Source organism: Prionailurus bengalensis, chromosome D2 (genome assembly GCF_016509475.1).
Source record: "Prionailurus bengalensis isolate Pbe53 chromosome D2, Fcat_Pben_1.1_paternal_pri, whole genome shotgun sequence".
Taxonomy (NCBI): domain Eukaryota; kingdom Metazoa; phylum Chordata; class Mammalia; order Carnivora; family Felidae; genus Prionailurus; species Prionailurus bengalensis.
Window position 1 is genome coordinate 47,175,990 of NC_057351.1, and position 17,905 is coordinate 47,193,894.

General features: G+C 37.3%; 1 protein-coding gene across 5 annotated transcripts in view; it reads right to left on the reverse strand.

The window, feature by feature from the left end:
• The window catches only part of PARG (poly(ADP-ribose) glycohydrolase), a 130,905-nt gene that overhangs the window by 4,008 nt on the left and 108,992 nt on the right, over positions 1-17,905 (reverse strand). For all 5 annotated transcript variants that reach the window (XM_043596851.1, XM_043596850.1, XM_043596849.1 and 2 more), the window contains 2 exons: positions 15,373-15,478; positions 380-508 (listed from right to left, as the gene is read on the reverse strand). In XM_043596851.1, the coding sequence (XP_043452786.1) occupies positions 380-508; positions 15,373-15,478 (235 nt within the window). The remainder of the gene's footprint in view (positions 1-379; positions 509-15,372; positions 15,479-17,905) is intronic.

The following is a 17,905-nucleotide window of genomic DNA, read 5'->3' on the forward strand; positions in this document are numbered from 1 at the left end:
TCAGCTCCCAGGGTAGCAAGGCCTTTCAGGTCCAGCTGAAATACAGAAATGAGCATGCTGTTATGTCTGATAAGTATGACTCAGAGTGAGACCTCTTAGACCTAGATTTACCTTCCTACAGTATCCCTCTTTTAGTTTTCTATATGCATAAAAGTAAAAATGGATACTAAGCACCGGTTTCTTGGCCTTATTTTAATAAGCTGACATACTCATTCAAGATTGCAGATGAAACTTTGCCAGAAAAGGATTCTGCAGACGTTGCCCATCTAAGACTTTGTCTGCCTTTCTCAAAGTCATACTTTTATTTTTTCTTATCCACTTATCCTGGATGGTGGACAATCTATCTAGACACCAAGTGTCAAGACTATCTCCTACTTACCAACGGTTAGTTTCCTTTCAGTAAGGAAAGTGTGCATGTTGTAAATGTCTCTCATCAATTCTGAGTCCCCAAAGGTGAAATAAACCACATCTCGTTCAGCTACAGCAGCTGCCATTATCTGTATTAAGGCTGTAGCAAAGAGAAAAAAACACAGCTATGTTATGACACTTTCCACCAAGACACATTTAGTTCTTTCAACCAGCTAAATTATAGCTAGTGTCCCATAGCTTTATCCTGAATTAAAGATTTATAAACCTAATATAATATACACATTATTAGAAATGGCAAATACAGATGGGTATAAATCATCTATCATGTGACTTTTCAGATATGCTGCCACAGGATTCCCACACAAGCACCTTTGTGGGGAAATAAATAAGGGAAGGTGCATCTAAGGCAGCACAATCAAGGCACTAAGTTGGTTGTATTTTTTTTTTTTCTTCTTATGTTAATCTGGAACTAAACTTTTTGTTTGCTTGCTTGATTTATTTTGTCTTATTACATAGTCACCAGTCTTTTGTATCAGAGGAGTCTCTGTGAATTTTCCTGACCAATGCACTTGGGAGGTTCTAATGCTCTCATTAACCCTATAGCAAGCATTCTCAAAATGGGTTAGAGAGCACACCCTCATCCCTCCTGCACTCCCAATTACTACAGCAGAGAGGGAATGTTACTGGAAACATTGAACAGTAACTCTAGTTACTGCTGGAATGGGACATTCATTGAGAACCACTGTCCCCAGGAATCAGAGTTATAAATCACTGAGCCTGAAATATATTCCCCAAAATTAATTTCCTTTATTACCTTAATCTCAATAGATAAAACTTATTTTATTTTTCATTTAAAAAATTTTGAAGACTTTACTAATTTTAATTCCAGTATATTTAACAGATAGCATACAATATAGTGATTCATCAGTTCCATATATTATTCACTGTTCATCAAGATAAGTGTACTCTTGGGGCACCTGGGTGACTCAGTTAAGCGTCCAACTCTTTTTAAAAAAATGTTTTAATGTTTATTTTAGAGAGAGAGAGAGAGAGAGAGAGAGAGCGAGCAGAGAGGAGAGGGAGACACAGAATCTGAAACAGGCTCCAGGCTCTGAGCTGTCAGCACAGCTGAGCCACCCAGGCACCCCTAATCATCCAACTCTTCATATTAACTCAGGTTGTAATCTTGTGGTTATGAAATCAAGCCCCGCATTGGGATCCACTCTGAACTTGGGAGTCTGCTCGGGACTCTCTCTCTCCCATTCCCTCTACCTGTCCCTGACTCGCACCTTCTCTCAAAATAAATAAACTTTTGAAAAAAAAGAGGGGAGCCTGGGTGGCTCAGTCAGTTAAGTGTCCACCTCTTGATTTCGGCTCAGGTCATGATCTCGCGGTTTGTGAGACTGAGCCCCACATCAGGCTCTGTGCTGACAGCGGCATAGTCTGCTTGGGATTCTCTCGCTCTTAAAATAAATAAACTTAAAAAAATAAAGATAACTGTACTCTTAATCCCCTTCACCTATTTCACCCAACCTCCTCCCACTACCCCTCTGATAACAATCAGTTTATCCTCTATAATTAAGAGTCTGTTTTTTGGTTTGTCTCTTTTTCCTCTTTGTTTTATTTCTTAAATTCCACATAAGAGTGAAATATGATATCTGTCTTTCTTGACTGGCTTATTTTGCTTAGCATTATACTCTATAGATCCAACCATGTTGCTGCAAATGGCAACATTTCATTCTTTTTTTTTAATGGCTGAATAATATTATAAATATATACATACATACATATACATATACATCTTCTTTACCTAGGATACTTGGGCTGTTTCCATAGTTTGGCTATTATAAATAATGCTGCAAAAAACATAGGGATGCATATATACCTTTGAATTAGTGCTTCCATATTTTTTGGGTAAATAACCAGTATTGTAATCACTGGATCGTAAGGTAGTTCTATTTTTAATTTTTTGAGGAACCTCCATACTGCCTTCCACAGTGCCCATACTAGTTTGCATTCCCACCAACAGTGCATGAGGGTTCCTTTTCCTCCACATTTTCACCAACACTTGTTTGTTTTTTATTTTAGCTGTTCAGACAGATGTGAGGTGATATCTCACTGTGGTTTTTATTTGTGTTTCCCTGATGACGGGTAATGTTGAGCATCTTTTTATGTGTCTTTTGGCCATCTGAAGGTCTTTGGAGAAACGTCAATAGACAAAATGTATTTTAAATAACAGTAAAACTGAATATAGGTATAATAAATGCTTTTCACTAGTTACATATTTTTTCCTTCATAAAAGGGGAGATGGGAATCAAACTAAAACATTTTGGAAAACAACTTCTGTAGTTTTGATTTTTGAGAGTATGTTAAAATTCTTATATTCAAAAAAAAATTAAAACAATAGGAATGGGAATGGAAAGGAGCCTATAACTGTAAACAAACAAAAACAAATTAGCCTAATTTTATTTCAAAAGAATAACATAACTTCATTGAAGGGAAAAGAAAAAGGAAAGGATGGAAAAAAGAAATAACTAATCCAAGTAACTTATGAACATAATATATGACTAATATATGACTAATATACTGTCAGTCTTGGGCAAGGAGAAAAGAATTACAAACAAATCCCAATTCTTTTTACTAGGTTTGCTTACCATAGTAGTTCAAGCAAAACAATTTTGAAACTAGTTTTGAATATATTACAGGATTGAGCAAATGAGTAAATGTGTTGATAGTGTTGGGAGCTGGGGTCCTTACCATGACAGAGGGGACACACAGACATGGAATATGGGAAGCCAAAAGTAACTGTGGAGATGGATTGAAACAGAAGGCACTACTGTGTACTCACAGACTTGTAAAATACATACATTTGTGTGTGTGTGTGTGTGTGTGTGTGTGTGTGTGTGTGTGCATTCTTAGCCTTGTCTGCTAAAATGCTTTAAAAGACACCCCAGCAGCAATGAGCACATCTAGTGCCCAGATATTGATCTCTAATACCATTCCCCTTTAATTTTTTTAATATTTATTTTTATTTTTGAGAGAGAGCGAGCACGCATGACTTGGGGGGTGGATCAGAGACAGAGAGGAAGACACAGAATCTGACACAGACTCCACGTTCTGTGCTGTCAGCACAGAGCCCGATGCAGTGCTTGAAATTATGAACCACAAGATCATGACCTGAGCTGAAGTTGGATGCTTAACAGACTGAGCCAGCCAGGCACCCCTTTAAAAGAAGACAGCCCAGCAGCATTGAGCACATCTAGTGCCCAGATCTTTGTCTCTAATACCATTCCCCCTTTAAAGGAGCTGGATTCCTCAGGGAAATGCCTGATTCCATGGTTAGGACAGGATAGGTACAAGATAAGCCCAGGATATTTTGTTGTACCAGAAAGTAAAGAAAGTGATCAGGATACAGGAGTCAGTTTGAAGGAGTTCCCACCAGCCAAATCTGGACAAGCTAGGCACCAAAATATTAAGTATAGTAAATAAATTGCAAACCACTGAAAAAGTATGAATTCTTGAGTCCACATATAATAAATAGATAATATATAATAAATAAATGGAGAAAAAGAATGAGGGCTCTTGCTCACTGGAGAACGTCAAAGATTAAATGGTAAGCATGGAGGAAGTAATAGCACAGGATAATCCTCCTTTGCAACCATCATGGTAAAGACTGAATCAGGCAAAAGTCAGTAAAGAATACCAAATCTAATGGAAATTTTGTCTTAAAGCGTCTTCCCACAAATTGCTTATTAGCTACAAGGGAGAGGAAAAAACTCAGTATCTGTACAGTGGAGAAATCAGACAACACCTTGACTGGGTAATCAAAAATAGCATCACCAATGGGGTCAGATGGCCATCAGGTGCCTCTATCACCTATGCAGTGCTCTGACTGAGAATGTATAACCTCAACCTAATTATGAGGAAACAGCAAACTCTTTATTTTTTATTCTTTAATTCTTTTATTCTTTAAATATGTCAATGTCATAAAAGACAAAGAAAGGCTGTAGAAATACTCCGAATTCAAAAAGAGGCTAAAAGACATGACAACTGAAGGCAGTACCTGACCCTGGACCCTGTATTGGAGGGCAAGAAAGATATAAAGGGTTTTTACGAGGGCACCTGACAGAATTGGAACATAGATGACAGAGTAGATAAAAATATTCTATCAATGTTCATTTATGAGTTTAATAACTGTAATGTGTTTATATAAGAAAATATTTTATTCTTAGGAAACACACACTGAAGAATTTAGGAAAAGGAGCATAAAGTACATAAATAACTTAAGCACAAATGGTTAAGAAAAATTATGCATGTGTTCATATATATAAACGTCCATATATGTACACACACACACACACACACACACACACACACACACACGGGTATTTATTTTTCCTTTCGTAACTTTGTAAATATGAAACTATGTTCAAATAAAAAGTTTTAAGAATTATGTAAGAAGGAAAAATATATTTAAGTTGAACTAGTAAACTTGACATAGTTGAGTATTCCCAAATTTGGGAAAGAATCTAAGACTTTATAATACACGTGAGATTCTAAAACACCAAAGTATTTCCTAATTTCCAAACTAATATTTATTGAGTATCCACAACGTGAGGTACCATTACTAGGCCTCATTAATCTTGGAGTATTGAAAGTAATTAATCTCAAATAGAGATAAGTTTTAATTAAAACTACTCAACCAATTTATGCATATGTTAAAGCTTCGGTACACTCAATTTTAAAAGGTTCCTAATTAACCTAAACTACATATAAAAATGGAAAAATGAATTGTCATTTTCCTCTACCATGAAGTACCATGTCTTACCTTCTAGTTTGAATGAAAATTTGGCTTTAAGTATTTCCTATTTAAAAAAAGAGAGAGAGATCCAAAGAAAAACACTTCTAGTCTTATTTTCTCCTTATATACAGAAATACTAGATCACTGGTCATTTGACCCTTAAGAAAATGAAATATGAATAAAAAAACTTTCACAATTTATCTCCCTATAGAATTTATTTTAAAAATGCTGGAGCTAAGCTTGACAGAGCTACAAAAAAAAAGGCCAGATCATGGGGCGCCTGGGTGGCTCAGTCGGTTGAGCGTCCGACTTCGGCTCAGGTCATGATCTCACAGCTCGTGAGTTTGAGCCCTGTGTCGGGCTCTATGCTGTCAGCTCAGAGCATGGAGCCTGCTTCAGATTCTGTGCCTCCCTCTCTCTCTGCCCCTAACCTACTCACATTCTGTCTCTGTCTCTCTCAAAAATAAATAAACATTAAAAAAAAATTAAAAAAAAAAAAAAAGGCCAGATCTTAATAAGAGAAACCAATTCTCACCACATTTTTGGTTTCACATCCATTTCTATTTGGGTACACACTGCAATCTGAGCATGTGCCAGACAGTTTGGGACTACAGACTGGAGACCTGAGTTCAGTCCTTACCCATCTGCTAGCTATCTAGGATCTATGACTTTGGTCAACTCACTTAACTCCCTTGCCTGCATTTTTCCCAGCTATGCTATGAAGGAGTTAGATCAGACGATCCCTAAAGACTCTTTCAGAGTGTAGAATTCCATAATCCCTGCTATAATTTTTCTCCTTGCACTGGATATTAGACTATAAATACACAAGTGAAATTTTCAGAAATATAATCTTGACTCCATATATCAGTAATCACTAACAAAAGATAATTTTAAACAGAACTGTTTTCAGACCTTATTATGTACAACATCCTCAGGAACTTTGCAAATCTAAATAATTAAGTCTCATGATTTAGGTGAATTCTCTTGCATCACAAGTTAGATGAGAATAAATCACAAATCTAATAGGGTATGTGGACTGATTCCAAGTATGATATAAAAGCATCAAATTCTAACTTCAAGCACAACTAGGTGCCAAAATAATCACTTAAATTAACCTGCAGGGAGCTGGGTTTTAATTTTCTTTTTGGCATCAACGTTAAGCTATGAAGAAAATTCAAATAAATATAAATGACATCAAAAAGCAATTCATAAGGTCCTCTTGCAACAAATGAACCAAACAAAAAATGAGTAAAATGATGGATATGCATACCACAGGTGTGGTTTGAGGCTATCAGCATGTAATATTAGTAACAACTGCTACCACCAAGTTCTTAAACATGTTGAATGGTTCTAGCAGCTTTAAAAAGCACAAACACAAGACTTACAAGAATTAACTCAGTTAATCCTTACAAAAACTGAATAAGGTAAATGTAAGTATTTCGTCCATTTTGAAAATAAGGCAATATAGGTATCAAAAGGTTTAAGCAGTTTGTCTAGGGTCACAGACCAAAAAGCAGTGGATCTGAGGGTTGAACCCTGGCAGTCTTGACTCAGACGCACTCCCTCAACCACTACTCTGCAAACCTGTCATGCCAAGTCATTCTGCTCTACTCCAAGCAACATACCATGTGCCAGTCCGAAGAATTTCCTCATGTTGTTTACATTATTTAAATGCATGCTGGCAAATAAACCAAATAGTATAGATTTGAAAGTGTTGCTGATGTTTTTCTAATGAAACCCAAGGTGTTTTTTGTGCTCTCACACCCAGTTACACTGAAAGCTCACAGCTTTTTGCTCACTCTTCTCAGCCAACTCTTATTCTGTAGTTGGGGTCTTGTTCTCTGGCTACTGTTTTTAATCAACATCACCGGCAACTTCCACCTCCCCCCCACCTGAATATTACCAAAGGCCCCATCGTTGATCTTTCCACCTGCTTTAAATGCACTCTCTCTTCAAGAATTCAACCATCTCTAGAATGGCAAATCCCAAATCCAGATCCAGATTCAGAATTTGTGGCCAATGAAGATTAAACAGCAAGAGTGCAGACACTGGGCTCTAGGGCATCAACCCTGGTTTGTATCCTAACATTGCTGCATGCTATCCTTGTGACATTGGGCTACTTACCTCTCTCTGCCTTGACTATTTCACCTATAAAGATAAAAATAAAGCTTACCTAATACATTGTTATGAGCTAATATATGTAAGGAAAGCACTTAGTATAACAATTTCTGGAACACAGAATGTTTGTAGACATTCTCAACTAACAACAACGATACAACAACAACACACTGGTTTTTGTGAAAGGCCAAATGTGAATTTTGATTCTGACTCCTACTAGGTCTCTCTTTGGGCTTTTTTACTAGCCTCTTTTTGAACCTTGGTTTCCTTATCTTAAAAATGTGGCTACAAATTGAAGGGTAACCATGCAAACTAAAGGAGAGAATGCAGTCTTTCTTAAACATGGCTGATCATCAGTATCTCCCAGACAGTTAAAATTTCCCAAAGCCATTTCCCAGATCCACTAACTAAGTGGCATCTCTGAGGTGCTGATGACAACCATTCCACTCACTCTAGACACCTTGAATGCATTATCATGTACAAGACCCCATTCTAGACACTGGGCCCACAGAAGAGGACAATGTAGAAGTGTTAAGAAAGGAATATTCTTATTCAAGTGTGTAAGAGCAAAAGGCTGAGAAAGAAATGGAGTGTGGTGTGTTCTGACAGAAGGAAGCAAGGTGATAAGAAGCCTGTGGTAAGAGAAACTGAACTGAACTGGCCCATACTTCTATTCTAACCTTCCATTTTTTATTGACAGTCACCTCTTCCCCAGTTCTACAAACAGACCTCCCACAAACCCCAGCCAGAGGGAGAGGCTGGGTCAACGATAGCATGGTAGAAAATGATTTCTCAGAACTGTCCAGGTTCCTATCTTTTCTAGATCAATGATTTTTCTGGAGTTTAGCTATCTTGATTCCAAAATAGCAAAACAACCAGTAAACACATTATTTAAGTTTGGTGTCAATGGGATATAAGGTATGAAGGAAAATAAATTTACAAAAAGTTTCTATAATTTCAGAGAAATTTTCATTTAATATAAATATGCAATAAAAATCAACTGAGGGGCACCTGGGTGGCTTAGTCGGTTAGGCGTCTGACTTCGGCTCAGGTAATGATCTCACGGCTTATGGGTTTGAGCCCTGCATCAGGCTCTGTGCTGATAGCTCGGAGCCTGAAGCCTGCTTCGGATTCTGTGTCTCCCTCTCTCTCTCTGCCTCTCCCCGGCTTGTGTTCTCTCTCTCTCAATAATAAATAAACTTAAAAAAATAAAAAAAAAAAATCAACTGAAAAACTTCTGAATCTCACTGGGCATGTGTCCAGTGTTTACTGACTTGCTGACTACAATGATTTGGTTCAAGAGATAGGAAAGTGATCTAAGTTGGCCCAATTTTTAAATGGAGGAGTTCTCCTTTCCACTAGGGTCACTCAGTTGCAGTACTGTAAACCTGGAACTGTTTGGTCTCCAGCTCCTGCCATGGAGAGATAACCAATGGAAATAGAAGAGAATGAAGGTATCATCTTCAGAGAAGCAGGTATTGGAGAAACCAACACACAAGAGGAAGTGTCTGATCCTAGGATCCAGTAATCCCTGAGGCCAAATCTACCCAGTCTTTCTCTGCCATATCAGTAGACAGTGGCCATTCAGGCTTAAGTGATTAGGTAGATTAGCATATCTTAAAACTAAAGAATCCTAATACAGAACTTGGTTGCAGTGTTGGCAGTTGGGTATAGGTAGGACAGGAAGGAGGATCTTTGTGGAATAGTTAACACTAGAGTGCTGTCTTTTTTTTTTTTTTTTTAATGTTTATTTATTTTTGAGAGAGACGGAGACAGAATGCGAGTAGGGAAGGGGCAGAGAGAGAGGGAGACACAGAATCCAAAGCAGGCTCCAGGCTCTGAGCTGTCAGCACACGGGGCTCAAACCCACAAGCTGTGAGATCATGACCTGAGCCGAAGTCAGACGCTCACCCAACTGAGCTACCCAGGTGCCCCAGTCTTTTTTTTTTTTTCATTTTAAATATTTATTCATTTTTGTGAGATGGAGAGAGACAGAGCACTACCAGGGGAGGGGCAGAGAGAGGGAGACACAGAATCTGAAGCAGGCTCCAGGCTCCAAGCTGTCAGCCCAGACCCTGATGCAGGGTTTGAACCCACGAACCTCGAGATCATGACCTGAGCCGAAGTCGGACACTTAACCGACTGAGCCACTCAAGCACCCCTAGAGTGCAGTCTTAAAGGAATACAGGGAATTAGGCAGATGCTAATAGGCAATTTCAGAAGAATGTGCAAAACCCTAGATTAATGAAAGGCATACAAGGTTGTTGAATAAATTTGTTAAAGAGAAATTCCTTGAGCATATTTTATTTGCAAATCACTTTTAGGTAGCTAAGGTAGGGAATGGGTATAGAAAAGAAAATACACAGGAGTACAACATCAAGATACCTTTAATTACAGTAAACTAGCAAAGGCATAATTTTCTCAAGTCAGGTAACACAGTATGGAGAGATATAAAAAATAAACATTGAAGGAAATGGAAGGAGGAATTGACAAAAATATAATAGAACTTTAGAGTACCACTCAATACCTTCACAAAGCAAGCAGACAAAATTAGAGGGATACAGGGTCTGAGCTAATAAGTATAGAATCTCAAAGACATAGAATAAGTTCTACATCATTCAGAGACATCTTTTCATGTACCAATATAGCATCTACAACAACTGTTATGCCACCAAGAGTAGCTCCAAAAAAAAATTTTTTTTTAAATAATAGGTAAAAGAGGGGAGCCTGGGTGGCTCAGTTAGTTAAGCATCCAACTTCAGCTCAGGTTATGATCTCGCAGCTCATGGGTTCGAGCCCCACATCAGGCTCTGTGCTGACAGCGAGGGGCGGGGAGCCTGCTTTGGATTCTGTGTCTCCCTCTCTCTCTGCCCCTCCCCCAACTCATGCTCCGTCTTCCTCTCTCTCAAAAATAATTTTTTTTAAAAAAAGAGGTAAAGAAACCATTTTATTTTTAAACCAACCATTTCAAAATGGTTTTAAATTATCTCCTAAAAATCTCATGGATATCTGGTGGTACCCTTAGAGCAGAAGCCCACTTCAGTCTCTAACTGAGATGGGATGAATAAAGCCACAAAAAGAAGCTACTTCTAACAATGAAAAAATGCCAAGTAACCTACAGAATCTTACACTCTTCCTGAGTCTACTAGAGAGCTGTGTTGTTGCAAGGCAATCAAAGTATGACAACCCCCTCCAAGAAGATACAAACTATGATCTTTGAAAGAGCACAGGAGACAGAGGTAAGCACCATACAAATGGGTAGAATAAAACAGCTAAAACTTTAACATAAAATTTAAAAGCCTAGTGTAGACTGGGGGGTTACTTTGGAATAATCAGGAGCCCGAGAAATAGAGAGTTCACACTCACTCAAAAGCTCTTTTTCATAGGCTTCCACAGGGTGCTCAGAAAGATGAAGGGCCAGGAGGAGGACAGAGAGAGCCCACATGGTAGCACAGGCACACAGGAGATGACTGGCTGCTGGTGGGCGACAGGCACCAAACCCCTCCCTCTTCCCCATGTCCCTTCTTTTCTACCCTCTAGTTCTAGGGACATGGGCTGCTTTGGGGCAGAAAGTTGTTAGTAAATGTCTGTTGAATGAATGAATATATGAAAAATATTATCTTAACAGTTGTCAGCAGAATGTATAATGAAAACAGTTCAAAATCAAATTGTTGTAAATTGCAATCCTCTTGTATAGTTAGGCAGAAAGCATATTAACAAATATTTAGTCTTATTGCTAATAAAACAAATAGAAGTTTAAGGATCTGCATATGCCCATGTTTGCTCTCCGTGGTTTTTTTTAAAAACTATCCTTCCTTCCTTCTTTCTCTATTAAGGTAGGGATAAGCATCTGATGGTTCAAAGAGTCTTCGTGAAAGGTTTGGTAAGACCTAGGGACAGATAAAGATGGCCAGTCAAGAAAAAGTTAATATTGGCTGTGTCTTTATCTACTCTCAAAGGGTTTTAGCTTTCCAACTTTTCCAACCTTGTATCATCTCTCAATACTCTCAAGTGGACCATAGCTTCTTGAATCCTTTCTATGCACCTGCTCTACCTCCCTAATACCAGGTCATTAGCAAACATCTCTTTATTGGTACTCTCTTCTTTTGGAGATTCATCTAGGATTTAAATGCCCGCTTTGCCCATGTCTACTATGTGACTGATGAGAAAGTGAGCCTATAAAAGAGGAGTTTATAATGTCTTGATGGCTGTTTTTCTTAACTGAGATATAACTGCCATATAAAATTATGTAAGTTTTCAAATATACACTATGATGATTTGGTATTTGTACATATTAAGAAATGATTATCACAATAAGTATAGTTAACACCCATCACCACACAGTTACAAGATTATTTTTACTTGTGATGAGAACTTTCAACATCTACTCTTTAAGCAATCTTCCAATATGCAATACAGTTGTTACTAATTATAGTCACAACGTTATACATTATATACCCATGATTTATTCATTTTATAACTGGATGTTTGTACATTCTAATCCCTTTCACCCATTTCACCCACCCCCATACCCCACCTCTGGAAACCACCAATCTGTTCTCTGTATCTATGAGCTAGGTGTTTTGTTTTTGTTTTTAATATTCCACATAAAAGTGAGATATACACTATTTGCCTTTTTCTCTCCCACTTATTTCACTTAACATAAAAATGCCTTCAAGGTCTATCCATGTCGTCAGAAAATTTTTTACTAAGACTTTTTGTTACAGAAACAATATAAGCTTAAAACAGAAAAGTACAAATTAAAAAAAAAATCTGTATCACTCACCTAGAGACAACCATAGCTAATCTTTGCACATAAACAGATGAACACAGAGAATCTCAAATTTGTGATATTTCATATTTATCATTTGATTTTCAGAATTGTTTATAATATATATACTATGTATTTCCCCCATTCGGCAGTATTCTAAAAACATACTTCCATGTCGGCAGTTGTATTTCTGCAATAGTTCTAATGTCTACATAATATTTCGTTACATAGATGTACCACAGTATCTTTCTTTTCAAAATCAGTTTCAGTAAACAATTCCCCACTAAAGGATAAATAACTACTTCTAATTTTTATGATTATTCAAGTGAACGAAGGAGAGGGAATTGTCAAAACGTCACTGTTAAGTTTAAATCTCAATAATTGGGAAAATGAGCTATATAATGAAACTCTTTGAATACTATGCTTGGTACTCACCAAGGGGAAACAAAACTGTAATCGGAGAAAAATATTTTTATGCCACAAAGAAAAGAAAGGAAAGGAAGACATTTATAAAGCTTCTCAAATTGTCCATCACAAATGACCAAAGCTTATGGCAGATCTGGTTTTTTGGATTGATGATACGAATCTACTCATTCATTTTACTTCACAGAAAAACAGCAAAATCGTCTGCCATAAGATCAATAAGCCCAGAATGAAAAACAGGTTTCCTCAAATTGAGGATGATAAATAATTTCATAAAACCTAAAAATTCTTTCTTCTATAGATTTTCAAAACACTGAAAATAATAACATGCAGGTTTTGTTTCTGATTATGAAAAAAATGTGGGTGAAAGCCTTTAGAATGAAGGAAAAGATTTCTCTAAGCATGCCACAAATATGTAAACACATAAAAATTAAGTCCACGTGACAACAACCCAACAGGCTGAAATAAATGAAAAAATACCTGCAACATAATATAACAATTAATGATATTTCTTTTTTTTTTTTAATTTTATTTTTAAGTAATCTCTACACCCAACATGGGGCTCGAACTCATGACCCCAAGGATCAAGAGTCCCATGCTCTTCTGACTGAACCAGCCAGATGCTCCAATATTTCCTAATATACAAAGAGTTATTACTATCCATTGAAAAGTCAAAACTATTTCCAAGGAGCTAAATGGGCAGAAGAGTGAAAAAAACAATTCACAAAGCAAATAAAAATGGCCAATAAACATATAAAAACTGTTGAACCTCAGAGAAATTTTAAAAATTGACAAAAATCCCTTGTTAGTGAGGATTCTTATGCAGGGAAGACAATAGAAATTGATACAACCTTTCAGAAGGATAACTTGCAACAAGTATCAAAATATAAAGTATATATGCCTTTGGGTTATTAATCTCACTTCTAGGAATTAATCCTAAGAAAATAATCATATATAACATATGTAATTATACACTGCAGTATTGCTTATAAGATTAAGAAAATAAACCAACTGTCTATAAAGGGAGAACCAGTGAAATAAATTATGGTAAGTAGAAATACATACAACAGAATACTATATAGCTATTAAAAATGTTGACAGTACATTTACATTTGTATGGTTTTCAAAAAGAAGAGGTCAGAGCATAGACTGGTGTTATGTTATTAATGTCAAATGGTTACACAGATTGTTAATAGGAATATCTGAAAAGATGATCGCCAAAAACGTTAACAATGAACTCTGATGATTTTTACACACTTCATAATATTTTTCTGGATTAAAAAAATAATAAATGTGACATTTTTACAAAAATAACATACTCATAAATAATGACAGACTCAACTATTTTATTCCCAGCGAGGTAGATTTTTATCTATATCTAGTTTGGCTATCAAGGCCAGTTGGCTGTTTTCTGTTTTATTTTATTACTTTATTAACTGTAGTATAACAAAGAATTTCAAAAACCTCGGAATTTCCTGAATGTCTTTGTTATGCTAAGGAGGACTCTGGGTGAGCCCCTACATAGCTACAGGATTGGGATTTTCAGCCACTGACTTCCAGCAAATGGAAGGAGAGTTGAAACTGAGTTCAATAATGGGGCCAATGATTTAATCAACAATACCTATATAATGGGGCCCCAATAAAAACTTTGGACATCGGGATGCCAGGGTCATGAGTTCAAGCCCCATGCTGAGGTGTGCAGCCTACTTAAAAAACAAACAAGCAAAAACACTTTGGACATCAAAGGTCAGTGGAGCTTCTCGTTGGCGAACACACTGATGTATGAGGAGAGAGATGTGCCCTGACACCACAGCGAGAAGGCATGGAAGCTCTGTATTCCCTCACAGATCTCACCCTATGTGTATCCTTTATAATAAAATGTAGTAGCACCTTCCTGAGCTCTATGAGTCATTCTAGTAAATTATCAAATCTGAAGGAGCTTGTGGGAACCTCCTAGATTGGTAGCCAGTTGGTCAGAGATGTAGGTGGCCTGGGGACACCCTGCCCCCAGACTTGCAGCTAGAGTCTGAAGTAGAGGTGGTCTTATGGAGGACTTTGCCCTTAACCTGTGGAATTTGCACTAACTCCAGGTAGTTCATGCCAGGATTGTATTGCAGCACACCTAGTTGACGACAGACCAGTTGGGTTGACACAGAACAGTATCCTTCTTAAGTAATGATACAATACCATTTTCTACGACTGATACTTTTGAGAGTAAAGTAAATGTCATAATTTGGTAAATGGCCAGTAGCTTTGATCAGATTTTGTGATTTTTCTACCATAAACAATAAGATGTAAGAAATGTTTATCCTTCTTGGGTACCCAAGTGGTTCCTTATCTATGTTCTTCATGCAGCTCTCCCAAGCTGTACTCCCACATATGTGCACCTCTACTAAAGCATTCACTACTATATTGCATTTTCTATGCTTCTCTCTCATATGCCAAATTGTGAATTCCAAAGCAGGGACTACATTTTATTCACCTTTGCATTCTGAGAGTCTACCACAGTGCCTACAACATAGCAGGTGCCTCACAAGTTTGGTGAATGAGTGAGTCAACGAAATTGCTCTCTCAAAATCACTTCTGTGAAGGAAAGTGCTTAACAGGTACTTTGGTTTGAAACTTCATAGTCATTCTGGACTCTTCCATCCCTCTATTCAACTAAATACTGGTCTGGTAGACTAAAGAGATCTTTACAGGGAAATAGCAAATAAAAATAAGTATTCCTTTAAATACAATAAGGAAAAAGAGGATGGTGTCAAATACTGTTTTTCTCTTCAATCTTTGTGGTCTCTTATTGTATAAAACAGAACATTAGAAATCCAAGTTTGAAGGACTTTTTCTCTGTAGTCAAAATGCTTATCATTCTAACAACAACTTATTTACTTACCTTTTAATCTAGCATCACCGCCAAAGGCACCACAGCCCCAGTTTCCTGTGGCTACTGCAGAAAGATTCTCTGAAGAAACTCCAGGACGGAGAAATCCACAGTAAGCCTGCAGGATGAAAGAAATATCACAGTGTGTGAGTGACTAGACACTAACAGTATTTCTGACTGATGTACTAAGATCAGTGGCTATTACCAAGCTTATGCTCTATTTTTTCTTTTTCTTTTCTTTTTTTTTTTTTTTAGGGGCCAAACTAGAGGGAAAACTAGAAAATCCTGGGATTATAGAAGAGAGTAAGAAATGATCAATTCTAATATTTATTTGTTTTCATGCTGGGCCAAAGCCCTTAAACCAATACAGACAAGTCTCAGTTTCTTTGTCTGATTCAAACAAATATAAATGAAAATATCAAAGGTATTTCAAGAACTGATGGGATCCCAATTACAAACTACTAGGAACTGAAGGGGGGAAAGACACTTAACATATAGCTTTATTTGAAGGCTTCTGAACACCATTTTTTCCATTAAGGTAAAGAGTTATCACCACTGTGCTTCCTTAACACTTGCTCTCTCAATTACTGGGACTTAAAGACTACTAACTGTGTATGGGATTCCTATACCTGGTTATAAAATAATCTTTAAGGTCCCCTCTAGCTCCAAGATTCTCTGGTTTCACAGCTCTGCTTTAAGCTAGAATATTTTAACATTCGCTAGTCACTTTGAGAAAAGTATGATCTATCCTGAGGACACTGGCTAAGTCTTACTTAGAGGAACATTTAATTTTGTACATGAGAAGACTGCAGTTTAAGCCCCCAAGTTGTAGATTTCCATTTCTTTGCTGCCAGCCTAGTTGGTCTTTCTCAGTTTTCTGAAACTATCAGACTATATTAAGAGGTTTAATGTAATAGCAAAGCAAATCTCCCCTGGGTTCTCTCAAGTAGCAAACAAAGCCTAAAATATAGCTTATGTATAATAGTAAATAAAATAAAAAGAATGATCTGTGACAAATGTTCCTAGAGAAAAACCAAGGATAAAGAAAGATGCTTCCATGAAACCCACACATAGAAATACAGTAAATTGCTCTCTGAAGTTTCCACAAAGGTATAAAAATTTATTTTACACACTGTCTGGATAGATTAACAAGGCTATTCCTTCCACCCCCTCCTAGGCTGTAAATCCTGACAGATATTAATTATAAGTTGGTACCAGACCATTATTCAATGCTGTGGTACAGAGCTTACACTAGAACTCACAAATTACCTGTATAATCAGATGCATGGAGCTTCTGAAAATCTCTTTCAGATCAAAAATATCAAGAGCTCAGGTTTGTTTGGGTTTTTTTGCAGGTTCTTAAAGACACAGAGTCTCTGCCTTTATGCCAAAGGGGGAGAAAAGCCTCTGTCAGAATACACATAACTTTGCCGCTTGCTTCCCTGTCAAATTCTCCTCAACAGGCCTACATGAAGATGATGATTTCTTAGCCTCCTGTTAGTGCCGCCTCTCTTTTACGCTGTCAGAATGGCTTTAGTCTCTTCCTATTGCCATCTCTACATATCTGGGCTGACTCCTCTTTAATGAGCAAACATACCTTGGTGAAACCAGAGCCTAACAACAGAGAATTTGAAATATTTATATTATTAGAAGAAAAGTCTAATGTAAAGTGCTAACCAATTGTGCTAAAAAAAAAAAAACCCAAAACTCCACAACTATCTTGAAAAATGGCCATAACAAAAACAAACTATAAAACTGAAATTAACCGGCATTTCGTGTTTTAAGCAAAACAAATCAAATAATACTTTAAAAAGTTAATCAGAAATTAAAAGATATAAAACAATTCAGAGTAATTAGGTACAAAGAGTAACTATTTGAGGTGCGTGGGTGGCTCAACTAGTTGGTTGAGCGTCCGACTTTAGCTCAGGTCATGATCTTGTGGTTCATGGGTTCAAGCCCTGTGTAGGGCTCTACACTGACACCGCAGAGTCTGGAGCCTGCTTTGGATTCTGTGTCTCCCTCTCTCTCTGCATCTCCCCTGTTCATGCTCTGTCTCTGTCTCTCAAAAATAAACATTAGGGCGCTTGGGTGGCTCAGTCGGTTAAGTGTTTGACTTCAGCTCAGGTCCTGATCTCACCTTTTGTGAGTTGGAGCCCAGCATCAGGCTCTGCACTGACAGTTCAGAGCCTGGAGCCTGCGTAAGATTCTGTGTCTCCCTCTCTCTCTGCCCTGCCCCTGCTCTCTCTCACACACACGCACACACACACACACACACACACACACACACACACAGACACTCTCTCTCTCTCTCAAAAATAAATAAACATTAAAAAAAACTTTTAAAAATAAACGTTAAAAACTTAAAAAAAGAATAACTATTTATAGTGATTAAATGCAAAATTCTTTTATTCTGTTTAAACCAAGCATTTCCAAGGTCAGACATAAGAGAGAAGCAGCAAGCTCTTCTAAGTCTCCTTTAGAGGAACAACCCATACTTCTCCCTTCTGCAGTAAGGAGAAATATCCCTCAAATGCTAGAGACCAGA